We start from the raw sequence: 27,427 nt of genomic DNA, 5'->3' as shown, positions 1-27,427 counted from the left end.
CCATCAAAATCAGCCAGTCCGGGGACCAGACTCCAAAGATCTCCATCCTCAAATCCTTCCATTTATTTCCACTTACAATAACTCCTCTTTACTATTTAACAAACACATCAGACACAATTTCCAACAGGCCCAGAACCGACACCCATCCTTAACATCTTTGCAATTGGTAGCAGCATACAGAAGAAACCGAAACCTACAAGACTCCTTGGTACACTCCACCCTGCGTAGGGAATGGAATGGACCTCGGGAGATCAGTAATCCACATTACTTAAAAAAGAGGAGTCTGTGGGTTGACTCTAGGGAGTATACGCTTCAACAGGGGACCTCCCTAGAGACGGTGAATGTAGTGTACATTATATTATGCACCCACTGCCAAAAGAAATACATTGGGGAAACTAAACATACAACTAAGGCCAGACTCAACAGACATCTTTATAACATCAGGAAAGGCACAACACCCACCCCACTGGTAACACACTTTTGCATAGTGGGCGCTAAACATCTGCGGGTTACGGTGTTGGAATCGAACCTGACCTGGACGACATACCAAAGGAAGAGGAGAGAGACACACTGGATTAGAGCTTTAAATACATATACACCTACAGGCTTCAACATCAGGGAGGGACCAAACACAGGGGAAACAGAACATACACACTAGCTACAAACTTGCAAAATTAAAAGAACATTGGGAAAAGTGGTATATGGGCAGGGGTTTCTTTTAGGATAATTTGGTTTGTATTTGTGGTCTTTCTTGTTTTTTTTATATATATTGATTTTCATAGTGTGTGTATGTATTATATTTTCTTACCAGCTTACCTCCCCGGGCGGGACCCTGGACCGACCGGGCCGTTAACACAAAACCACGCCCCGGTCGGTCACAGGGCCCTCACGCCCTAACCAGCATTCAGCCGGTAAGCCCCATGGGTGTGAGGACGAGGGGCTACGGCTCCTCTCTCGTCCCTCGTGTGTGTGTGGGTGTGCAGGCTACCTCTCCAAGGCGCAGGTACTTCACCTCCTGGACCTACCTCCTCCCAGAGCTGACCCCTGCCTTCTGCTAGGGGTCACCCCAGCCTCCTGGGGAGCCAACCCCTCCCGGGGCACTCCCGACGCGGGCTAGGGAGCAGCCCCAAGGGCCTCCTGGTCACCCCGGGCAGGAGGAAGGATCTCCATCCCCAGCAGGAGCTTTTCAGACCGGAGCCCCATGGTCCCCAAACATCCGGGGGCCCCAGCCCTCTAGGGAGGGGCTCTTCACGACCGGGCTCCGGTCACCCCACAACACAAGGGGGCTCCTGCCAGGTGGAGACCCCCACAAGGTCCAGGAACACTGCCAAGGAGAAGCACCTGCACAAAGAACACAACCTCACACACACACACACACACATATATACAAACACACAACACAAACGCGCCTTAGACGCCCTCCGTGCCATACCCAGTGGCACGGGACCACAGCCGGTCCCCCCCCAAACACACATTTAAGGGGAGGAGCATGGGTGGAATTACATTTAACAGTTGACATCACGCTAGGACAAAACACACACGCAAAGACTAGACAAGCAAACAAAAACGGTGCACAGACCGACAGACGGGACCTACACATGCGCGCTCGACATAAACACACAGGGACGCGCGCCGCTCAGAGTCGCAGTCGCTCCCCACATTTAACACAAGACACACGAGGAGCGAGGCGACGGTGACGAGCGGCGACCGCGTCACACACAAAACACGCAACATTAAACATAACGAGCACGCACACTGATCCACACATCCGTCGACAAACACACGTTTTAACAAACACGAAACATGAAGAGCCTTCCAGGGAAGATGCCCTGGGCCTCGCCGTGCCACAAACACAGACACGGCGGAGCTCTTCAAACAAGCAAACAAACAACAGACACAAAGAGTTTTCCCAGGGCAGACAGCCCTGGTCCACGCCGTGCCACAAACACAACACAAAAGCACGGCGGAACTCTTCACAAAACACCACGCAGACAAACACTTACCACGAGACATGACCACGAACGAAGGAGAAAGAAAAAGAGACTCGGCGGCTTCCGAAGGGTGGCTGGTCATTCTGTGACGGGCAGGGGTGAGCAACGAAAAGGAAGCGATCACGCCAAGTCTCAGGGAAAAATGATGGTTTAATAGAAAGTGTGCAAACCTAAAACCCGTGCACTATCTCCAAATTAAGGATATAATGACCAGCGGTCAACTGGTACAAAGACAAGACATATATAGGCAAACAAACGACCCTCAGGTGAGACGGATCACGGGCTCCGCCCACCTGAGGGACGCACATGACGTCACCAGACAACAACAACAACAGCCGCTGTGGACAGAGGCGGCCGGTAGGGGGCCGCCTCACCGTGACACACTAATTTACAGGTAGAGAATATATATAATTTGCACTGCTACATAGACAGGAAACGCCACAAAATAATCTCTGAAATATCATAAAAATTATATATATTCTATCTGTATATAGATATTTAGAGAAAGTCAAATATAGGCATTGTAGCCTACATGTTATTTATGTTGTTCTGCTTTTATGAAACAGCACTACTTATATAAAAATTCTAGCCATATCAATTTTGTTTTTCCACGTAATTCCAGATAATTACAGAATAATTAAATTAAATTTTAACCCAGAGACTGACTGATTATCCATTCATCTATACATCTATTCATCCATCAGATATAAAGAAATGGAAATGCGTGAGTATCGGTTAGTGATTAGCGGGTATCGATACGCATGTCATTAGCGCCTTTGCATCAGCCGCCGTGAAGGTCCACAATTTACACTTGTTGAAGATGGGTGGGGTGTGGTCTTCTCCAAGCTGGGATAAAAACGGACACACAAACACAGGTGAGTCATTTCATATATTTTTCTTGTTCTGCGAGGAAGACACAGACACTACGATGGCACACAAGAGGATTTACACTCCTTTGCATTGCGTTTCTTCTGAACGCAATGGATGACTGTGATTCCGACGGAGGAGAGGAACTTTCTTTTAGTGCTGAAGACTCCGATCTGGCACTTTCAACTGGCGCAGATACGAGTGGACAATCGGATGAAGAAAACCATAGCCCTCCACGAAAGAAGCGTTCTGTTGCTAAGGATGTCAGTAAGCCTGCAACGAACATAAACGCAAAAGATGGAACCGCTTGGGAAAAGACTGATGTTGTACGAAGTCTTGGACACGGCAGCACCACTTTTACGTTCAGTGAGACCGCAGGACCTACAGAGCATGCCAAGGTAATGTAAAAAACTCTTTTCGTAGATGTATACAAGAAAAGTACAGAGGTGAATTTTGCCAGCTATATTTCCTCTTTTGTATAGATGAAACTGTAGTGCATGTTGTAGTGTAGTGCATAGGAAAAAACATTGAATTGAATTTGGCCAACTATATTTCCTCTTTGTTATATTTTATAAATATATTTATATTATATTTCCTCTTTTTTTACATATAAGTAATGTTATCACGGATGTACATAGGAAAAAGCATTGAACTGAATTTGGCCAACTATATTTCCTCTTTTGTAGATGTAAAGATGAAAAAAAAAATATTATTTTATATTTCCTATTTTTTTACATACAAGTGATGTGATTTTTATTTTACTTCTACAGCGCAGAATCACAAGCAGGTTGCAGAGCTTTCTGTGTTTGATCGACATAGAGATGCTGAGGACAATCACACACTGCACGGTCCATGAAGCCCACAGAGCGGATCAGAGCTGGAACCTGTCTGTCAGCGAGTTGATGGCTTTCATCGCAGTGCTTTTTCTGCGGGCAATACTCAGCCCGGTTGGAGCGGTGGCCGATTGTTGGTCTAAGAAATACGCTGTGCCAGCAATCAAGGACACGATGTCGCGTGACCGCTACAAAGAAATCATGCGGTACTTGCGCTTCGATGACAAGGACACCCGTGCGGAACGTGTAAAGAGCGACAGATTTGCTGCAATCTCGGACATCTGGCAATGTTTTGTACGTAACTGCACTCTGTGTTACACGCCAGGACAACACATCACCGTTGATGAGCAGCTCTTTCCAACCAAGGTCGCTGTCCTTTCCTGCAATACATCGCTACAAAACCTGACAAGTTTGGCATAAAGTTTTGGATTGCTGCTGATTTGAAGACCAAGTATATGTGCAATGCTCTTCCATATTTGGGAAAGGACCCCAGTCGTCCCAAGGGAGAAAGACTGTCAGAGAATGTCGTCATGAAACTCATGGAACCATATCTGGACAAGGGCAGAACCGTCACCACTGACAACTACTTCACATCCCTGTCTCTGGCCAACAGACTGCTTGCATGCAACACAGCTCTGCTTGGGACAATCAACAAGATCAGAAGAGAAATTCCTCCTCCAGCAAAAAACACCAAGGGACGTGAGGAATTCTCCACACATGTGTACACATCAGGAAGTGCCATACTGACAGCGTATGCTCCAAAAAAAAACAAGGCAGTCTGCATTCTCAGCACAATGCACAAACAAGTCACGATCTCCGAAGGCCGCAAAAGGAAACCAAACACAATCACGGACTACAACAGCATGAAGGTATGCGTATATGATGATAAATAATGTCACATTATTGAATTTTTATGTCATATATGTCAGACAAAATGATTATAATGTTTATAATGTAACATAACATTTTTATGTTTCTTCTTTGCAGTGCGGTGTGGATATCATGGACCAGAAGGTGCGTGGGTATACGGTCCGCGCAGGAACACGCAGGTGGCCTGTTGCAGTGTTCTACAACATGCTGGACATGGCAGCGATGAATGCACGTTTTGTATACGACATGCACGAGGTCCATGGAGAGCAGAAGAGACTTTTTACGTGTTCTTGCTGAGGAAGTTCGGCGTCGATTCATACAGGAAAAGACAATGGCGAAAAAGCAACGACCTCCACTTGCTCCTGGAAAGACGACGCAGTGCCAGGTGCAGATACACTGCAACAGGAATCACAGCTCGGAGCGGTGTGCTGTGTGCGCCAAGTACACCTGTCGAAAATGTAGAAAGGATGGGCCATGGATATGTAGCAACTGTTAGCTTGCGGGATGCTCAAAGCGCACTTGGCTGTATTTCAAATGAGATTTCTATTTTTCTAATAAAAATAATGTTGTTCTGCATCACACATTTGTTTTACTCTGTCATTGCTAAGGCAAGAATATCTTTATTGTTGATATTACTGGGTGGGGTGTGTGTGTGTGTGTGTGTGTGTGTGTATAAAACTTTTACAACAGCGGTTCTATTACCGGCATTATTTCTGTAAATCGCGTATATACTCAAACTCTAACACAATGTGCAAGTATGTTACATTACAAAAAATATAGGTACACAGATTGACTGGTATCTTACAAGTTTGTAGTGGATTCAAAATGTATATTTGTTTACTCTGCAGCACGATTCTGTGAATTTGCCATCGCACTACACGTACCGCCAACGCATTGTTTATTCTTTAGTGTAAGCATAAAAAACGTATGAAACATAAAAAATCACATAACACGTATGCTTATTACAAATGGATTGTTTATTCTTCTTGAAGCTGTGATATACAGATGAACTGGCCAGGCTGAATTTCCTTGGAAATGGAGCGGTGGTCGGCGCTTGAAACTCATAAAATGGGCTAGTCAGTGTCTGATTTGCCTTGTGAAAATCGCACAACATGTATGCCTACTACATGCACATTATAGTAGTTTATTCTTTAGTGCGATGAAGTAAGCATAAAATGCGAATTAAACATATAAAACTGGCTAGTCTGTGTCTGGTTTGCCTTGAGAAAATCACACAGCACGTACGCCTACTACAAAAACAACGCGATGATTTATTTCACTTAGAATGTTTAGCGTGATTCAAACCAAAGGATTCATTCCTATTCAGCATATGAATAATTATCTTCGCGCTATAAAGAAAGATAGATTGTAACTTTTGAATTGCTTCTTGGAGCTGTGATATACAGATGCACTGGCCGGGCTGAATTTCCTTGGAAAGGAGAGCGGGGGTCGGCGCTTCAAACACGCACCATGTCTTTAGCAAGACAAAGAGCACTAATCTCTTCACAGCGGGGAAGTGGGCTACTCGGCAGCTGGTTTTCCTCGCAACTTTTTTCGTAGCGTTGGCCTTCCCAGTGTTAAATACACAGAAAACACGACGGTGAAACGAGACGCAAATGGGAACAATGAGGACAGGGGTGTGGCAGACAGAGGGAGAAACCATGGGAACGGGTAAACTAGGCGGGACCAGGGAGGAGGGATCAATCAATCAAAGTTTATTTGTATAGCGCTTTTAACAACTCAAGTTGTCGCAAAGCAGCTTTACAGGGTTTACAAGGTTAAACGTGACATATACTTTCAGGTTGTTCCTTGAGTTTGGTTTTATCATAGCTAAAATTTGACCCCATGTCTTAAAGGTGTTCCTAGTACTACAATAAATGAAATTTTGTATGAAGAATGGAACGTGGAGGGCTCAAATATCTAATTTAAATGCAACTATTGACATTCAGAGCCAGAAATTCTAATCAGAATTTCCATTCGCGGACTAGTACTCCCGACAGCAGTGCACAAGAAATCATTCGCTTGACCAGAGGAGTACATTTACTCAATTACGAGGAAAAATTATTCACACACAACTTTTGAGGAAATCATTCACCCATTCGCCACTATGGTAAAATTTACTCTTGCAGTTTTGAGGAGAAAAAAATCAGCCCGACAGAAGGTGCTAAACGATCCCCAGTAGATAAGGATAAACGCTCACCTAGAAAGGACCCATGGCGAGCCCACAAATTGTTAAGGTTTTTTTGGAGTTGTCTTTTAGAAGTAGATCAAAACCATCAGGGTTCATAATCAGGATTATAAATTTGTTCAGCCCTCAGTGTTCCGTAGCTAGTGCCAGGAGAACTCTTTCCTGACACCCGTGTGTTGTGAATCTGTTCTCTTTTTACCAGCTATGGAACACTGAGGGCTGAACAAATTTATAATCCTGATTATGAACCCTGATGGTTTTGATCTACGTCTAAAAAAATACCTTAACAGGTACCAGTGGACATTTCAGCACAACAATGATCCAAAACACACAGCAAAATGATGAAGAAATGGTTAGCAGACAAAAACATTAATGCAAATTAAAACATATGCAGTGGCACAGCCAGACTCCTGACTTGAGTCCAATTAAGAATCTATGCAGGGAGCTAAAGATCAGGGTGATGGTGAGGAAACCCTCCAACCTGGAAGAGTTGGAGTTCATTGCTAAAGATGAATGGGCAAAAATACTTTTTGAATATGCCACTTTTTGTTCAAATGTAAAAGCTGAGAAATATTTTTCCACAGTGATGCCCCTTGTATTTCATCTTATTATCTTCTGGTAGTTGAATAAACATTACTAAGTCAAAATTTGTCAATGGGATGAATAATGTCTGGCAACACTGTATATATATGTGCTTTGTGCACATGCAAAATACCTGCTGGGCGGACTCCGCCTCCTTATATAGAAATTCCCTGATTGGTTATTAGGGTTTGCTTTATCTGTACAGGTTATGCCATTAACCACTTATGGTTAGCCATACACTAATCAGTGTTATTTAGTGAGAGTAATATAACATTTTCTTTTGAATTTACATCTCTTGTCATAAAACCATTTTTTAAATCTGCATTATATTTTCTAGAGTTTCAAGGTTTAGTACAATGCCAAATCATTAACTGACAACCATATCAGTCCCTGATTCTGAGCCTCTAGTGACAGTGGTGGTTATATAAAAATGCAAACTACAGTCAGTTTTATCAATAACAAATACAACCCCATCCTAACCAAAGCTGCATTTATGCAGCATCTGAGTTAAGTTCAGCAATCTACTGAAATCAATAATTGACTTAAAAGTATTACTGTAAAGTTTAATACAATGCAATCATACAAACATACTATATACTGTTATGACTACAAAAATGTACAACTTGGTTTTTCTTTTTCTTGTTCTCCTTTTGATTATTACTATAGGCAATAAGGATATTGATATTATTAGTATATATTATTGTTGACAATTTTGGCCACAGTTACACCAATCATATTCACAGCTTTCTGAACCATTACACTGCAGGACTGTTTCACTGCAGAACCATTACACTGCAGAATCATTACACTGCAGAACCATTACACTGCAGAACCATTACACTGCAGAATCATTACACTGCAGAACCATTACACTGCAGAACCATTACACTGCAGAATCATTACACTGCAGAACCATTACACTGCAGAATCATTACACTGCAGAACCATTACACTGCAGAATCATTACACTGCAGAACCATTACACTGCAGGAACATCTAGCTAGAAAAAACACACACAAATGTTATGTCTAGAATATTCTATCAAATGAAATTCAATTAATAATACTACAAATACTACTACTATTATAACAATGATAATAATAATAAGCTTGCACTTAAGATAAATGATAACAAATGGACTTAAAAGTCAGAGTAACAATTTAAAAGGAGAAACCTTCACTTTGAACTTTCCGAAGAGTAAGCGTGGGCGTGGCCAGTGCGGGTGCTCGGATGTTGGCTGGGAGAGTTTCTGAGGGATCTGATGCCTCACGGAACATTCGCCTCCATGATGGAGACCGAGTGAAGGTCTTACTGGCCTCCTTGGAGGTGCATGCAAACACACACACACACACACACACACACAGTCACAATGTGTCTGTAATATTGAGCTGTTTGTAGTGTCATTGTAGTGCACTTGTACCTCATCCAGTCGTCTCTCTGTTGCCATAGAAATAAGAGTACTAAACTCTTTCTCCAGCTGTTGCCGTGCCTGTGGAGTGACAGGAGTCAGCTTTATGGGGTAGGGTTACTTAGAGGTAGTGTTGGGTAGGATTGGGGTTGATTTTGGGTAGGGTTGGGGTTGATTAGGGGTAGGGTAGCGTAGGGCTTGATTAGGGGTAGGATTGGGGTTGATTATGGGTAGGGTTGGGGTTGATTAGGGGTAGTGTAGGGGTTGATTAGGGGTAGGGTTGGGGTTGATTATGGGTAGTGTAGGGGTTGATTATGGGTAGGGTTGGGGTTCATTATGGGTAGTGTATGGGTTGATTAGGGGTAGGATTAGGGTTGATTATGGGTAGGGTTGGGGTTGATTAGGGGTAGTGTAGGGTAGTGTAGGGGTTGATTATGGGTAGTGTGGGGGTTGATTATGGGTAGTGTAGGGGTTGATTATGGGTAGTGTATGGGGTTGATTAGGGGTAGGGTAGTGTAGGGGTTGATTATGGGTAGTGTAGGGGTTGATTAGGGGTAGGGTAGTGTAGGGGTTGATTAGGGGTAGGGTAGGGGTTGATTATGGGTAGTGTACGGGTTGATTAGGGGTAGGGTAGGGTCAGTGTTGGGGAGTAACGAATTACATGTAACGACATGACGTAATTTAATTACAAAAAAAGTGTAACTGTAATTCGTTACAGTTACAATGAGAAAATATGTAATTCAGTTACAGTTACTTCTGGAAATATTAAGAATTACAATTTTAGTTACATTTTAAAAAATATAAACAAAAACCTTTGTGAATATTTAATGATATTTTTTATTGCTTTGTGCCCTATATCGCCGTTTCCCGTTTGTTTCTGTGCTGGAGCAGCAAGCACGTGGTTCAGTTTCAGCTCAAGCAGCAATAATGACAGATGCCGGCTATCAAGAAGTTGTCCACGTCGAAGCAATCTATGTCAAACCTAAGGAAACATTTAGAGGTAAGTGAGGTAAGTACCCTCAGGTAAGTGCAACTCACTGATAGACGAAGCATGCAGGTACAACAGGCTATAGATTGTGTTTGCGCTACATGTGTTGTCAATAAATGTGAACCACGTGCCACAATCGGCAACTATTTGTGATTATGCCAAGCCTTTGTGTAAATTTCAGAGTTTGGAGGTTTATTTCCGATCAGTATGCTGACTGTCAAACACTGTGGTTTCATAGTTAGCTACTTGCCGGTCTAGCTACTACTATTCACTTGAATGTGTTTGTCCTTTAGCATGCTAGCTTGATTTACAGGCTAACCCTAAACAGGTATTCGATGGAATCATACATGACTATTATAGACAATGACAGACGGTATCAAATGACAATTTATGACTGTTTGGTGTTGATGCATGAAAAACATTTGTCGATGTCTATGACACGACCTAGCCTACCCAATTGGTATCATTGGACCTATCTTAGACCTACCGTTCGACAAGCAACACATTTAAATTTAATTTAATGCTAAAGTAAGTTTGCAATAAATGTGATAAATACAGATGGAATTATACAGATAATATACAGATTATCCTATACCACTGTAGATAGGGCTATACAGATGTGAATTGAAGAGGAACACTGTACAGATGTTGTGTGGATGGTAAGGTATGGATAGAGGGGAAGGAAAGAATGGTCTTTGGGAAGAGTTCAATGAGGTGACCGCTGTGGGAAAGAAGTGGTTTCTGAACCTGCTTGTGTTAGTCTGCAAACTGTGAAAATGGTGGAGCCTGGGGGAGGAGCAGAAAAGAGTATGGCCCGATGACAGGAGTCTGAGAATCTTACATGCCTGGTGCAGGCATCTCTTCTTGTGGACCTCCTGTGATTGCCTGTCAGCAATTCCTTCTCAGCTTAGTACTTTTTTAAGGTTCACACTGTCAGTTCTCAAAAATTTAATGTTGAACATGGGTCAATACTCAATTAAACCTTAAAGTTATCAAAAAGTAATTAGTTACATTAATTTTAAAAAGTAATCGAAAAGTTACACTACAATTACATTTTAAACAAGGTAACTTGTAACTGTAACGAATTACATTTTTAAAGTAAGTTACCCAACACTGGGTAGGGTAGTTTTGGGGTTGATTAGGGGTAGGGTAGGGCAGTGTTGGTTAGGGCTGGTTAGTCTTGTAGGTACCTGTGTGTTCTGATTGGGAATCTGCAATAATAGAGCCAGGTCTGTGTAGTCAAAAGTGTCATCAAGTGCCAGCAAAGATCCGTGGACTCCACTGTCTCTGAGATTATCAGCAAACTCCTTCAATCCGATTGACTGGACCCACAGCATCACCCTCTCATTAGACCACACCATCACATCTACATGGAGACAGGCAGCAGAGAGAGAAAAATATAAACCCTTACAGAATACACACACCCCTACACTATGGATGGAGAGATTCACCGATTCACATCGGTGATTCGGCACACATGTCTGCGATTCGACTGCACCGGTAGATTCAACGTGCATCGGGTTTAATTTGCGGTCGAATTTACGGTGCATCTCCTCTAGCCTTTTTGCATCGGCAAATACCATGGTTAAATCGGGTGTTTTGTTTTCCAGTATCTATTCCTTATTCTAATGTATTTACAGAGCCAACAAACTTTTTTTTAAATTGATTTCTTTTTTTTTCGAGGCAACATAAATGCACCATCGTGTCCTCAGATACTGACGCAAACACGCAGACGTACACAACAAAGATGGAGGGAAACGAGAGCATTAGCAACGACAAATATATTTAATGCACCAAAAAAGACACACAAATCAAACGTGTGGCAATATTTCGGGTTTTTTAAGCGAGGTGGTCAACTTGACAAGACGCATGCAATCTGCAAACAATGCCGTGGGGCTATCAAATACGTTAGTAGCACAATGAACCTGATGACACACATGAAAAGACAGCACGGTGTGGACATCTCTGCGGCCGCTACCCCCTCGTAAGTCTAGCAGACAGTAGTGTTGCAGATCATAATTTTCACTATGTTAATACAGTACTTTTAAAAACTGTTCATCTTATGTTTTAAACGTTTTGTATAAATATAGATGGAGAAAATAACTGAATAATTCACTTGAATAAATTAATGCTCTGTCTGAATGTACTGAATTATGCATTTGTTTATATTATGTATTGGTTTTGCTCCATTGAAAACAACCAGGGGTGAGTTTCCCGAAACGTTCTTAGCGCTAAGTACTTCTTAACCTCGTACGTTTCATATGAGGTTACGAAGTACTTAGCGCTAAGAACGTTTCGGGAAACCCACTCCAGATGCATACATCCCTTAAAATGTTAGAGAGTAAAGTAGATTGGTCTATTGAGTTAAGAAAACTGATGGGTTAGGCCAGTACATCCTCAAACCTCAACTAACTGTATCGAATGATCACTTATCAAACCGAATCCTCATATAATAAGTCATATCATTATCAAATCATTTTGAATCGCATCATATCGCGAACAGTAGTGATTTGTATCGCATCGTATCGACAAGGGGTTTCAGAGTATCGCAGTTATATTGTTTCGGTGACAGTGTATCGAGATGTGTATCGAATCTACCTTAGTGGTGAAGATATACATCCTTAACCTACACACATACAGACACAGCCACCCACACCCACACCGCACACACAGAAACATCCACCCACACACATACCCACCACGCCCACATGTGTCGGCGAGTCAGAAGTCAATGTTTTGATTATAATATTTCTACACAAAGATATTGTAGCAATGTGGTTTAACACTAGAGCTCCTACAGCCTTAATCTGAAGTCTGGTCCTTTAAATTTTGTCCATAGTAGGAGTTATGAACCAATTAATAGAGGGTTAAAATCTTGACTACATTTGATTTGTACATTTGTATGTCACTAAGATTTACATTGTGACTGGAAGATTTGTGTATCATTTATTATATGACCAATACATAATCATGACATCACTAATATCCACCCCTCCTGGTTAGCGCTGTTGCCTCACCACGAGGTGGTCTGGGTTTGATTGGTCCAGTTCACTCTGTGTGGAGTTGGCATGTTCTCTCTGTGCCTGTGTGGAGTTTCCCCAGGTACTCTGGTTTCCTCCCTCAGTCCACAGACATGCGTGGTAGGTTGACTGGTCGCTCAAAATTGCCCGTAGGTGTGAGTGTGTGCATGTGTATTGGCCATGTGGACTGGCGACCTGTCCATGGTGTACCCTGTTCTTGCTCGATGATGCTGAGATTAGCTCATTATAAAACAGACCCGGATAATCAGATGAAAATTGATGGATGGATGACTTCATATTGAAGTGCGGGTGGGTAGGTCAATTTTACCATTCCAATTTAACCTCTAAATCAAGAGGAACAGCTATACTTATTAATAAACTTAATAAGTGTAATATTAATATGACCAGATTGGAAGCTGATCCAGCAGATATGTTATAGTAATAGGCAGACTGTAATATTCCAGTGGCTAATGTCCTGGCTAATGTTTATGCACCAAATTGGGATGGTAGCACTTTTTTTCATAAATCTCTTCACAACTGCCCAACATGGACACACCACCTCATTCTTGGGGGGGACATAAACCGCATCTTTGGACGAAAGTTTGTCCACTCATTTAACTCTTTCTAAATCAGCCAACTTAATTAAACATTTTCTTGATGGATATGAAGTGACAGATGTTTGGAGGTTTAAAACCCTCTAGGTCGCGGGGGCGCTAGTGAGCAACGCATGGAGTAGACGTGTTCGAGGGAGCTCCTCCGCACCAAACCTTTAACACTAGAAGCGCCGCGCCTCATTTACATACTTATACCTAGAAGCGCGGAGGGCCGGTCATCTGACCGATTTCACCACCTCCTACTAGCGCCGTGTTGTTTTCACCTACTTAAAGCGCGCCTCGGGCGGTCAAAAGACCGCTGAGTCTTTACACAGGGGAGCTGGTACTGACACATAATTAACGCTAGATGGCGTTTTGCACAAAAGGAAGAATGAGCCGCCCAAACAAAATATTCGTAATGGTGACATTTGCACGTAACGTCAATATGTTAACAAATTAATGTGACTAAACCTTTTAGAATCAGTGCCTTGTGACCTTGTTCTCAGTAGCTTTCCCATTGTCAGTTTTGTTTAGTTTCATATTGCATTTCCTGGTTTGTGCGAAAACGTAAATGCAAAATATAGTTTCAGTTTTGTTTCTTGGTTAGTGTAATAGTTTGCTTGGTTAGTGTAATAGTTTGCTTATTTGTCTGTGTGTTATTCTGTTGGCATATATGTCACTATATTATCATGTACGTTCGCCACACCACTAACCCACTGGCCCGCACCCCCACTGTGAAGCGTTCACGTCTTTTGTCTTGCTAATGCTACAGACTGCGCTGCAGCCTTCCACCCCCACATCCACAAAAAGCTTGTTCGATACTCAGAGTAGCAAAGTGAAGCCCGTAGACCGAGCTAAAGCAAGTTTGTTTGTATACTCAATGTTACGCCATTTCAAGTTTTAATGTCTAAAAGTTGTGTATGTTAGTGAATTGTAGGCTATGGTGAACATAACAAATCTACAAATAAATGTCTATAATGTTTTGTGTTAGACAAAGAACAAAAAGCATAAATAGGCAAAATAATTACAAAAATATCATTATAAAAGGTAGGCTATGTACCTTTGCGTAACAAAACGCAAAATTATTAAAATGATACGGATGGCTTCACGAATATAGTTGCCTCTGTCCTCTCTAATGTTCACTTTTTTATCTTGCCGTATTGTGTTGCCGTTTCAAATGAGGTGTTTGATCGGTGAATAGCCGATGTGTGATCCCACGTCCTAACGACCGTGTTATCACCGAGCGTTATCACCATTCGGTGATTTACATGTATCGTATATTGCATAAGTTTCGTTCCCCACCTCAAATTAAGTTCCATTTATGTAGTGAATTGTGAACTTGAGAATAAACCTCCGCCGCTGTGGTTAATGTTCATGCACTGTTTGAACAATATTTATTAATTACAGCCAGGTTTTGGAGGTTGTAGAACACAGCTACAGGCCAACAACGGGTGCATCCCGTCTCTCTTTAGCGTATATTGCATAAGTTTCGTTCACCACCTCAAATTAAGTTCCATTTATGTAGTGAATTGTGAACTTGAGAATAAACCTCCACCGCTGTGGTTAATGTTCATGCACTGTTTGAACAATATTTATTAATTACAGCCAGGTTTTGGAGGTTGTAGAACACAGCTACAGGCCAACAACGGGTGCATCCCGTCTCTCTTTAGCGTATATTGCATAAGTTTCGTTCCCCACCTCAAATTAAGTTACATTTATGTAGTGAATTGTGAACTTGAGAATAAACCTCCACCGCTGTGGTTAATGTTCATGCACTGTTTGAACAATATTTATTAATTACAGCCAGGTTTTGGAGGTTGTAGAACACAGCTACAGGCCAACAACGGGTGCATCCCGTCTCTCTTTAGCGTATATTGCATAAGTTTCGTTCCCCACCTCAAATTAAGTTACATTTATGTAGTGAATTGTGAACTTGAGAATAAACCTCCACCGCTGTGGTTAATGTTCATGCACTGTTTGAACAATATTTATTAATTACAGCCAGGTTTTGGAGGTTGTAGAACACAGCTACAGGCCAACAACGGGTGCATCCCATCTCTCTTTAGCGTATATTGAATAAGTTTCGTTCCCCACCTCAAATTAAGTTACATTTATGTAGTGAATTGTGAACTTGAGAATAAACCTCCACCGCTGTGGTTAATGTTCATGCACTGTTTGAACAATATTTATTAATTACAGCCAGGTTTTGGAGGTTGTAGAACACAGCTACAGGCCAACAACGGGTGCATCCCGTCTCTCTTTAGCGTATATTGCATAAGTTTCGTTCCCCACCTCAAATTAAGTTACATTTATGTAGTGAATTGTGAACTTGAGAATAAACCTCCACCGCTGTGGTTAATGTTCATGCACTGTTTGAACAATATTTATTAATTACAGCCAGGTTTTGGAGGTTGTAGAACACAGCTACAGGCCAACAACGGGTGCATCCCATCTCTCTTTAGCGTATATTGAATAAGTTTCGTTCCCCACCTCAAATTAAGTTACATTTATGTAGTGAATTGTGAACTTGAGAATAAACCTCCACCGCTGTGGTTAATGTTCATGCACTGTTTGAACAATATTTATTAATTACAGCCAGGTTTTGGAGGTTGTAGAACACAGCTACAGGCCAACAACGGGTGCATCCCGTCTCTCTTTAGCGTATATTGCATAAGTTTCGTTCACCACCTCAAATTAAGTTCCCTTTGTTTTGATTTGTGTGTCAGCTTCACACAACTCAACATTCAAAACACAGCTTAGGTGCAGTCTTTGCACATTTGCCACAGACCAGTCGCTTACATGTCTGGCAGATGTCATACGTTTTGTTCCCTGAACATCTGCCGACTTGGCATTGTTTTCTTTTTGAGGGCGGGCAAGGAGCTTCAGGTAAAATTCGCTTTTGTGCCACTGCCCTAGCCGCTTTCGCCATTTTCTGCTGTGCACACAGCTCCTTTACCAACTCGAGAATAAACCTTCGTCTGCTCAGGTTAACGTTCATGCACTGTTTGAACAATATATGTGCATTTATTGCAGCCAGGTCTAGGAGGTTGTAGAAAACCGCGACAGGCCAACGACGGGTGCCTTCCTTCACCGAATACAGTCGTGCCATTTGATCCATAACATCAACGCCACATTTAGTCGTGTTGTAATATGAAACAGTTTCAGGCAGTTTCTTTGCGCCATTATCAATTGAAACTGTCTGATGCATTGAGCTCAGGATGCATACATTTTTTTTAGGTTTTGCCTGGTAAATCGTTAGAGTTATTTTTCCAGCCCGCAACACCTTGGTGGAAAATCTTTCAGACTGTGCCTGTGTACATGGGGGCATCTCACGTCTCATTTTATTCATCGTACCAACAATAGTGGTTTTGTTCGCCAAAAGGGTGTTTGCAAGTGCCAATGAAGTGAAGAAATTGTCAGTCGTTACATTTCTTCCTTTACCCATGAAAGGCTCCATCAAACGCAACACAATATTTTCAGACAACCGTTGACCAGCCGGCCTGCTTTCATCTTTCCCTAGATAGGGAATGGCGTTCAACATATATTTTGTTTCAACATCAGCGGCCACCCAGAACTTAATCCCAAATTTATCGGGTTTATTGGCCATGTACTGAGTGAAACGACAGCGAGCTTTAGTTGGGAACAGTTGCTCATCAACAGTTATGTTCTCACCGGGCGTGTAAGAAGCAATGCTGTTTTTCACAAATTTATCAAATATCTCCGAGATCATAGCAAATTTATCAGTCGCAAGGCGGGCAGCCCTTGTGCTCTTGTCATCAAAGCGCAGATAGCGCATGATATCTCTGAATGTCTGTCTAGACATTGTCTCTTTGAAAATGGGATTTCCTAAGTCAGCAGACCAGTATTCATCAAGTTTCATGCTTTTACCGGCTGTTATACCTCTCAAATAAACGAGACCCACAAATGCTTTCAGTTCGTCAGCTGTTAGTTTGAACTGAGCATTATTTCGTTCAGCCTCTGCCTCTGTGTATTTCAGAATTGCGCCCCACATTTCTGTGTCAATCAAACACAGTAAGCTGGTCAGTGGACTTTTAATTTTGTCCTTGGCATAACACGTAGGCCCTGGGGTTTCTCTCACAATATTGCACTCTTGTGCTCTACCCCGAGGTTTGCCAGCAGTTTCAAACCACACCGTACCGTCTTTGGCCTGAAATGAGTCACCACCACACTCAGTTTCAGAGTCCGATTCTGAATCAGATTCAAGATTCAGATCCATTTCACTTTCGCCCTCTCCATCCGACACCTCACATTGTTCGCCCTCCGATTCCATCTCATCAATATTGCACAGCATGTCCAGCACTTGCTTTGGGGTGTACATGATTCTCTGTGCCATTTTTATAATGCACTATGCAACCTTTCAAACGCCCAAACCGAGGAGTCACGCAAACTGTGTTGCTGTTCGATCACCCAAACCGAGCTTTCAAGCAAACTGTGTTGCTGTTCAATCACCCAAACCGAGCTTTCAAGCAAACTGTGTTGCTGTTCAAACGCCCAAACCGAGGAGTCACGCAAACTATGTTGCTGTTCAAACGCCAAAACCGAGCTTTCAAGCAAACTGTGTTGCTGTTCGATCGCCCAAACCGAGCTTTCAAGCAAACTGTGTTGCTGTTCAAACGCCCAAACCGAGGAGTCACGCAAACTATGTTGCTGTTCAAACGCCAAAACCGAGCTTTCAAGCAAACTGTGTTGCTGTTCGATCGCCCAAGCAGAGTTTTCACTCAAACTGTGTAGCCGCGTCCCGACGAATTTATAGCTCACGTTGCCTCATGAATGCTATTGTGAATAAAGTGTTCATAACAGCACCGCCCATGCCATCATCTCAGTTTCGCTCGCAAAGGTATGCATTTACATACGTAACTTGCATTCTGCTTAATTCTTTTGTAATGCCAGTGTGTCAAAAGCAGCCATACATAATGTATGTATCTAACAGCTAGCCCTGGCGAAGAGGGATTATACCCGAGAGATCATTTCTTTGAGATATTGACTTGATAAGTAGGCTAATTACCATTCGCAGAATTCCTGCAAACTACTAAAGCATTTATTAGGCAAAGCAAGACGCTCTCACGGTTTGAAAACCATTGATGTAAACTTATATATAGTATATATTAAATAATATTAATAAATAAAGTATATATTTTAAGACTTTGGAAAGTGAAACACTTTCACTTTCGTTCAACGGACGAATTCTGTTTTGTCTTTACACAATAATCAGTTTGAACTTTGAATAATTTAGTTTTGAAAACTATTGATCTTTATTTAGTTATACTAAATATTAAATGACATACGAATCTTTGCGACACCCGCTGGCAGAAAAGAGAATCACAGTCTTGAAGTGTAGGCGACGACGACAATATTACAGAGATACGAGCGAAATCGATTGAAACTAGCATGTGCAGGGTTTCTTTTAACAATGTAAAAATACTAGTTTATTAAAAGGACAATTCTGGGAAAAGTCATGAAAGGAGGGTTCTGAAATTGGATCCAGTGCAAAGATATTATTATTTTTTGTGCTACTGCGGTCAAGTGACCGGTGCTCGGCGCTTCTAGGTATAATTAGGTCGACCAGAGGCGGCGCTTCTAGTAGACGTCACAGCGGTCAAATGACCGGAGCTTTGGCGCTTCTAGTGTTAAAACTCTTTTTTTTTGCGCCATCTATCAATAAAGTTCCAGCATTCGTTTAGCTCACGCTGAAGGAGAACATCCATTGCTGTAATTCTCTGTCTTTTAGAGCTAAAATGCCACCAAAAGGCTCGAAACAACCGAAAGAATCTCCGCAGTCGGCTACAGGCATGGATGACTCCATTAGCCGCGAAGCTAGCCAAGCAACTAGCGGTGAAGACCTGCCTCTGGCCTGGGAAAAAGTGTCAAACAAGATCTTGCAGACGATAAATGAGAGGTTTGATAAGTTTGAACTGTCTTTCCAGACTTTGCAAACTACGCTACAGACAGTTACGGAGAAGATGGGCGTCGCTGAGGAGCAAATTCAAGAGCACGAGGCTCGCATTAGCTCACTTGAATCGACACTCTCGGAGACCCAGAGGAAGAACGAACTCCTCAGGTTAAAACTCGACGACTTGGAGGGTCGGTCACGCCGTAACAACATCAAAATAGTCGGAGTGCCAGAAGGAGAGGAAAAGGGGAAGCCAACGGAGTTTGTCGTCGGTCTGCTCCCCAAGCTGCTGGGAGCTGCGCACTTCGCGGAGCCACTGATCATTGACCGGGCCCACCGTGTGCTCCAGCCAAAACCCCCAGAAGGAGCAAAACCCCGCACGATCATCGCGCGTGTTCATTTCTACACCGAAAAGGAGCGGATTTTGCGACTCAGAGCTGGGCGCAACCTTGACTACAACGGGCATAAAGTATACATCTTTCCGGACTACACGGCCGAGGTATTGAGCCAGCGGAGGAGCTTTAGGGATGTCATGCAAACTCTTCGAGCGCTACAGGTGACCCACACACTCCGTTTTCCCGCGAAACTCTGTGTTCAGCAGAACGGTCAATTCAAGAGCTTCACGTCCCCAGCTGAAGCGGCTAAATTTGTGGAAACGCACCTCAAACAAGTCTGAACAAGGACTGTAACACTATAGTCATTGACTGGTTTCAGCGGCAAAGCCGGGTAATGACGTTTCTCGGGGTTTATAACAGATGGTGCTATTTTCTTTGATATACACACTTAAATATGGTGCGGAGAAGCTACGGAGGTAGTGTAACTTGGTTGTAGCTACACCAGAGACTTATTTAGGTCTCGGTGCACTTAGTGTTCCTGTCTCCTAGGGTTGGTACAGTGCTCCTTAGCAGGAGCTTACTGAGTTGGGGTGGGATGTTTAACAGGGTGTTAAGGTTAGGTTATGTTACTTTTCCCCTTTCATTTTTGGTGCTTTTTTTTTCCTTTTGTTGTTCGACCGTTTGTTTGTTTGTTTTTTCTTTCTCAGGCTGCCGTCCTATCGTTTTCTTTTTTTTCCTTCAGACTTAGATGTCTGTAGTCAATGATGCTGGGACTGGGGTCACTATTGCATCCTGGAATGTAAAAGGGCTGGGGCACCCGATTAAAAGAGGTAGGGTCTTCTCACATTTGAAGTCCCTCAAGGCTGATATAATTTTCCTCCAGGAAACCCATATTGCTAAGACACAACAAAGTAGACTCAGAGCTGGTTGGGTGTCCCAGATCTATCAAGCAACATTTACTTCCAAGGCTAGAGGTGTTGCTATTCTCTTCCGTAAAAATATCCCCTTCCAGCTGGAAACTATGGTCTCTGATCCTCAGGGTAGATTCGTTATAGTCTCGGGTCACATCAACTCTTTTCCTTTGACTTTGGTTAATGTTTATGGCCCAAATTTTGATGCACCTGATTTTTTTTGCAAACTGTTTGATGCTGTTCCGGAGGATAAATATACAAACATTGTAATGGGTGGTGATTTTAATTGCTTTCTGGATCCTTATATGGACCGACTTTCTCAAAGGCCACCACCTGTGCTACTGTCAGTTAATATGTTAAAAAATCTTCTGAATTCTAGGAACCTGGTAGACATATGGAGATTGCAGCACCCAACTCAGAAAGAATTTTCTTTTTATTCTCATGTGCACAAGTCATTTAGCAGAATTGACTATTTTTTGGTGAATTCTGAACTTATTTCTAATGTGGGAGACACCAAGTATCATAATATTTTGATTTCAGATCATTGCCCAATTACTCTTCAACTTAAATGCAATATAGTTAAAGAAAAATATAGCTGGCGTTTCAATCCTCTTTTACTTAAAGATCCATTATTTAATAAATACATTAAGTCAAAATTAAACGAATTCTTAGAAATAAATGACAATGGCGAGGTTTCAGATTGTACTCTCTGGGAGTCCCTGAAGGTAGTCATGAGAGGCTACATCATCTCATACGAAGCACAAAAAAAGAAAATTAACAACATCAGACTTTTGGAAATTCAAAGGGAACTCACGTTAATCGAACATGCATATAGTTCTTCTCTTGCACAATCAGACTATAATAAAATTTTTAAACTAAAATATGAATATAATTCAATTCTCAGTAAGCGTGTAGAAATTTCTTTACTTAAAATGAAACATAAATATTTTGAATTGGGAGATAAGCCGGAGAGATTATTAGCCAGGCAATTAAAAGGAATAAAATCCAAACAAGCTATTCATAGAATCAAAGCAAAGTCTGGTGAACTACTCACAGATCCGAAGCAAATAAACGGTTGTTTCAGGGAGTTTTACACTAATCTCTACTCTTCTTCTTTGGTGGTGAATGAGGAAGATTTTAACCTCTTTTTTGATAAGCTGGTTATACCCCAGCTACCCGAGCTCTGCAAAACGGAATTGGATGCTCCAATACTAGAAACTGAACTCATGGAATCGATTCAGGCTTTCCCATCAGGCACAAGTCCAGGTCCGGATGGATTTGGGGCTGAATTTTACAGGGCTTTCAGTAAACAACTGGTCCCTTACATGTTGAGGATGATAAATGATTCGGTTAGGAATAAGAGGTTGCCTAGTTCCCTGTACAAAGCGAATGTCATCCTATTGTTGAAAAAAGGAAAAGAAGACTCAGACCCTGCTTCTTATAGGCCAATAGCACTCTTAAATTCAGATCAAAAAGTTCTAACTAAGGTTATGTCGATTAGACTTGGAAATCACATCTCCAAGATAATTCACGCAGATCAGACTGGGTTTATACCAGGTAGGTTTTCATTTGCGAATACACGTCTCCTTTTCAACATTTTATACTCTGATAAAATTAAAAATGAACAGGCTGCAATCATCTCATTGGATGCTCAGAAGGCTTTCGATCAGTTAGAATGGCCCTATATGATCGAGGTGCTTAAAAGATTTGGATTTGGTGACTTCTTCATTTCATTGGTCAAGATGCTCTATCTTTGTCCTATGTCAACTATATCTACTAATGGGCAATGCTCTAGTCCATTTGAACTACACCGTGGAGTTCGGCAAGGGGACCCTTTGTCCCCTCTTCTTTTTAACTTAGCTCTTGAACCATTGGCATTAGGGATCAGGAACCATCCACAGATTCACGGCATTAAATGTGGAGACGCTGAAAGCCTTGTGAATTTATATGCAGATGACTTGCTGATTTTTATTTCTGACCCTGAGCTGTCTGTGCCCAATTTATTAAACTATATAGACTCCTTTAGTAAACTTTCGGGTTACTCAATTAATTGGAGCAAGAGTGAACTTATGTGCATTACTAATAACATTAGCTCTAGTTTCTTGCAATCACTGCCATTTAAAATAATTAATGATCATTTTACATATCTAGGCCTCACGATAACAAAAAACCCCAAACATCTGTTTAAACAAAATTTTCTACCTATGGTCAATAAGTTAAAAGCGAATATTGAACGCTGGAAGCTACTTCCTTTATCAATGATTGGACGTATTAATGCTATCAGAATGGTGTCCCTACCACAATTCCTATATCTCTTTCAAAACATACCAATTTTCCTCCCTTCATCCTTTTTTAGGCAATTGGATTCAATTATTTGCTCATTTGTTTGGGCCTATAAACCCCCTCGTATTTCGAAAAGACATCTGCAAAGGCCAACAGCACTTGGGGGCTTAGGTCTACCTGTGTTTAAGCAGTATTATTGGGCAGCCAATGCTTGGGTGTTTACCTATTGGCAGAAGGGAATCACAGATCATTCACCACCTGAAGGGGCTCCATTATGGTTAAGTATTGAAGCACAGTCCTTAACAAATACCTCTTTGCCAGTGTTACTGTTCTCTATGACTAAACCTTCCAATAGTTCAATTGGCAATAATTTCATAATTAAAAGTTCTTTAAAGATTCTGAATCAAATCAAGAGGTTTCTTTCTCTGCCCCCAGTTTCCAGCTATACTCCTCTAGTTCATAACCATTTTTTTGTTCCAGGCCAGCTAGATAAGGTGTTTCTTACATGGAAGGAGAAGGGCTTACAGTGCATCAAAGATCTTTATTTTGACAATACCTTTGCTTCTTTTACTCAGCTTAAAATTAAATATAGTCTTCCTTCTTCTCACTTCTTTCGATATTTGCAAGTCAGACACTACGTTCAAAAAAATATACCCACTTTTTCAATTAAACCAAAAGAACCTATTTTTTACGACTTGCTACTCTCTCCCCCTGACACTAAACACTTGGTGTCCAGATTTATTGCTGCATTGTCATCAGCAGACAACACTACCTCCCTAAGGGTAGGGTGGTCCAATGAGTTGGGCGATGCGGTCTCCGATGATATGTGGAAGGAAAGTTTGTCCAGTGTTCATCGCTGCTCAGTGAACTCCAGGTATAGACTCATACAGTTCAAAGTATTACATAGGTTCTACTTTTCTAAAACCAGGTTGAACAAGATCTACCCCTCTGTCTCTCCTATGTGTGACCGATGCCACACCTCCGAAGGTTCCTTGTCTCACTTAATTTGGTCCTGCCCTGTGTTACATGACTACTGGGCTGGTGTCTTCCATTGGTTCACTGAAGCATTTGGTGTGGTCATCGCTCCAGACTACAAACTAGCTATTTTTGGCTACTTCGATGGGTCTGTCTCCTTCTCATTTCCACAACAGCAAGCTCTACTGGCGGGTATGGTGGCAGCTAAAAAAGTCATACTTTTATCCTGGAAATCCCCAGTGGCACCGTGCTTTAAGAGGTGGTTAAATGAGATGCTGCTCATTATAAAAATGGATCAGTTACGCTACCATGACACTAAATCATACAAACGCTTCCAGAGTGTCTGGGGAGCGGTTTTGAACAATTTGGATGGGTCCTAGACTGATACCAGTCCCAGTCGGACGATACTGGATATTTTTCAGTTTGGTTCATTGTCATCTATTCTCTGCAATGCTTGGATTCGACAGCCTGTATTTTTATTTTTATTTTATTTTTTCCCTGTTCTGTTCATTGTCTTTCTGTGATACCTTATAAATAAAGTATATTAAAAAAAAAATAAATAAATAAATAAAAAAACCCTCTAGGTCAGGGGTGGCCAACCCGTTAGCCCTAACCCTAACCCCAACCCGTCAGCGACTAAGAGCCACTTTTTTTTTACTCTTACAGCAAAGAGCCACATCATACACATAGGCATGCTTGAACATCACCCATGCCTTCCTCACACACACACACACACACACACACACACACACACACACGCACACAGAGAGACCTCTGCTCAGATTTATTGTAAATGTCACACACAAACAGTGTGGGGGCAGTCATGGTCTGGTGGTTAGGGAACCGGTCTTGTGACCAGAGGGTCCTGGGTTCAATTCCCAGGCCTGAGGCCATGACTGAGGTGCTCTTGAGCATGGCACCTAACCCCAACCACGGACTATAATCCTACCTGACTGTGTGCAATCACACCTACAATAACTTGTGCTGTTCTGAAGATGTTATGCCTCACTTCACTCTCTCTCTCTCTCTCTCTCTCACACACACACACTGTCCATTGTGACAGTATAAAAGGGTCTTAAAGACACTAACATTTTGTGCTCAACCTTATATTTATGTATTTGGTGTGTTTTGACAGCTTCATGCCCTGACTTTGCTGCATGTTTTTGACCCTGAGATTTGGTTTGTCCTTTGATTGTACTGTTGCTTGTGCTTCTGCCGTGACAGGTTGATATCTGTGATGTAGGTTTGGGTCTGTCTTTGTATTGCATTTAGTCAGAGTTGTAATAATGTAGAGTGCAGTATAATAGTGTATGTGATAGAGAAACTTATGTAGTGTGTAATAATGTAGAGTATAGAGGTGTATTCAACTAAGGATTTTCATAGTCGAATCTGATTCGTCTGATTTTCACTTTAGTTGACTAATAGTCGAATTGGGTTTTTTTTTATCTAGAACACCTTAAACGGGATCTCGTTCTCATTCAGGACTTTTTTCTACTTCAAAGTAAAAACCTAAAACACTCAGATAAATGAATAAACATGGTAGGTTGGCTTTATTTAGCTTTTATTTATTCACTTATTTATTTTTTAATGAAACGTTAGAGAACATTAACCGTCAGTGCGCAGTGCGCATATTGAACTGTCAGACAGGCACTGTGCAAAATATCAAAAATATTTTAAATCAAATATGCCTGCCTGAAAATAAAAAAAATGCCACACAACAGCAAAAAATTATAGGGAAAGGTTCAAGTAACAGGGTTTAAAAAGCAAACAACAACAAAAAATGTTTATAGGCCTACTTGCCGAGACGCACCGCAACAAGACGAGACGACACGACTGAAACGAGAAATGGCTGAACTTTTTTTTTTTTTTTGCCTTACCCGTTTTAAATGGTATGCCATGTTGGTTGTTGTCGTGCGAAATGAAAGATGTTGATGACATAACTTGCACTTTACTTTGTTTGATTCATCTTTATGTTTTTCAAAATACTTTTGAAGTTTTTTAGTGTCCATTATAATCTCGGCAGATGCTGCGTGTATTCTGTAGCGTGTTCAGCTCCGCTCATTTGGATTGTGCAACTGCAGGGTGTGATTTATTAATGTGTAGTAAGGATGATGCATATTGTTAATGCACACACATCATTTAAAAATATTTATTAACAGAAATTAGGATTTGACAAAAAGGCTATATACTGTTATATAACGAAAACAAAGACATTTCAGATAACAACTCATCCTTGGGCACCCCCATGCAGTTAGAATGGTACATTCGACTCTGACGTTCATAGTCGACTAGGGGGTATAGTCGACTATAGTCGAATCAGCGACTATTGCAGGTCACCCCTAGTAGAGTATATAGAGAGTAGTATAATGGTGGATTTCTACCTTGATTTTCATTTTGACTCTCCTCTCTTCGTCTCTCCAGCTCTTTTCTGTCATAGTTCAAACGCTTCAGACACATAATTCCATAATGCAAACTGACCCTGAGTAAGGATGACAAATACACACACATTAGTGGGAGAGTAGGAGAGAGCGAGAGTGAGAGAGAGTGTGAGAGAGAGAGAGAGAGAAGAAAAATCTTGTTTTCTCTCTAACTCTGAGGTCCAAGGTCTAACTCTAAGATCCAATTGCTGTGGCTACCAACACCATCAACCAGGGCCCATTCCCAGGGAGTACATATGCAAATCTACTCTATTTGTGTGCAAATCTGCTAATAACTGTGTGCAAATCTCTTGACAATTGTATGCAATTTACTATGGATAACAACAGCTGCTACATGCTAAAAATGCAGAAAACAAGTGTGGTTGTTACTGAAAAGCAGACCTGTGAAAGCTGTCCACCATTTTGAGTTGACCCCGTAGCTCCTTCTTCGTAAGGTGGTCGAGCATGCGTGCGTCCACCAGCGACTCCATGAAGTAACTGCGATACTGGGGCAGGCCAAGGCTCGGCAGCCATTCATTACCCAGCCACTCATGATTCATGTCCCCATATGCTAGGATCTATAAGAAAACACATGAAACCAGATAGGCACTTATGACTCATGTCGCCATACGTTAGGATCTACAAGCGCACACACACACGCGCAACCAGACAGACAGACAGACTTTGTCACTCAAATTTACACCTTACCCTGTGCATTCAAATGAGATTTTGTTATTTTGACTCATATACACACACCGGTCACTTTATTAGGTGCACCTTGCTAGTACCGGGTTGGACCTCCTTTTGCCTTTAGAATTGCCTTAATCCTTCAACAAGGTACAGGAAACATTCCTCAGTGAGTCTGGTCCATATTGACATGATAACATCACACAGTTCCTGCAGATTTGTTGTCTGCACATCCATGATGTGAATCTCCCGTTCCACCACATCCCAAAAGTGCTCTATTGGACTGAGATCTGGTGACTGTGGAGGCCATTCGAGTACAGTGAACTCATTGTCGATTTCAAGAAACCAATCTGAGATGATTTGCGATTTATGACATGGCGCGTTATCCTGCTGGAAGTAGACATCAGAAAATGTAGTCACTGTAGTCATAAAGGGAAGGTACATGGTCAGCAACAATACTCAGGTAATCTGTGGCGTTGACACAATGCTTAATTGGTACTAATGGGCCCAAAGTGTGCCATGAAAATATCACTGCACCACCACCACCTGCCTGAACTGTTGATACAAG

At 41.8% G+C, this 27,427-nt stretch overlaps 1 protein-coding gene across 5 annotated transcripts in view; it reads right to left on the bottom strand.

The window, feature by feature from the left end:
* LOC143487638 (liprin-alpha-3-like) overlaps nt 1–27,427 on the bottom strand; it is a 116,716-nt gene that overhangs the window by 7,611 nt on the left and 81,678 nt on the right. For 2 of the 5 annotated variants that reach the window (XM_076986686.1, XM_076986684.1), the window contains exons 26-30: nt 26,575–26,750; nt 26,137–26,234; nt 10,918–11,093; nt 8,752–8,820; nt 8,506–8,650 (exon numbers count right to left, since the gene is read on the bottom strand). In XM_076986686.1, coding sequence (XP_076842801.1) covers nt 8,506–8,650; nt 8,752–8,820; nt 10,918–11,093; nt 26,137–26,234; nt 26,575–26,750 — 664 coding nt within the window. Of the gene's footprint in view, nt 1–8,505; nt 8,651–8,751; nt 8,821–10,917; nt 11,094–26,136; nt 26,235–26,574; nt 26,751–27,427 lie in introns of those variants that run through there. The other 3 variants (XM_076986685.1, XM_076986687.1, XR_013124320.1) reach the window with 3 other exon arrangements.

The sequence above is a fragment of the Brachyhypopomus gauderio genome, unplaced genomic scaffold, assembly GCF_052324685.1.
Source record: "Brachyhypopomus gauderio isolate BG-103 unplaced genomic scaffold, BGAUD_0.2 sc49, whole genome shotgun sequence".
Lineage (NCBI taxonomy): Eukaryota > Metazoa > Chordata > Actinopteri > Gymnotiformes > Hypopomidae > Brachyhypopomus > Brachyhypopomus gauderio.
Note: the sequence above shows the minus strand (reverse complement) of the source record. Positions and strands in the feature narration are given on the sequence as shown.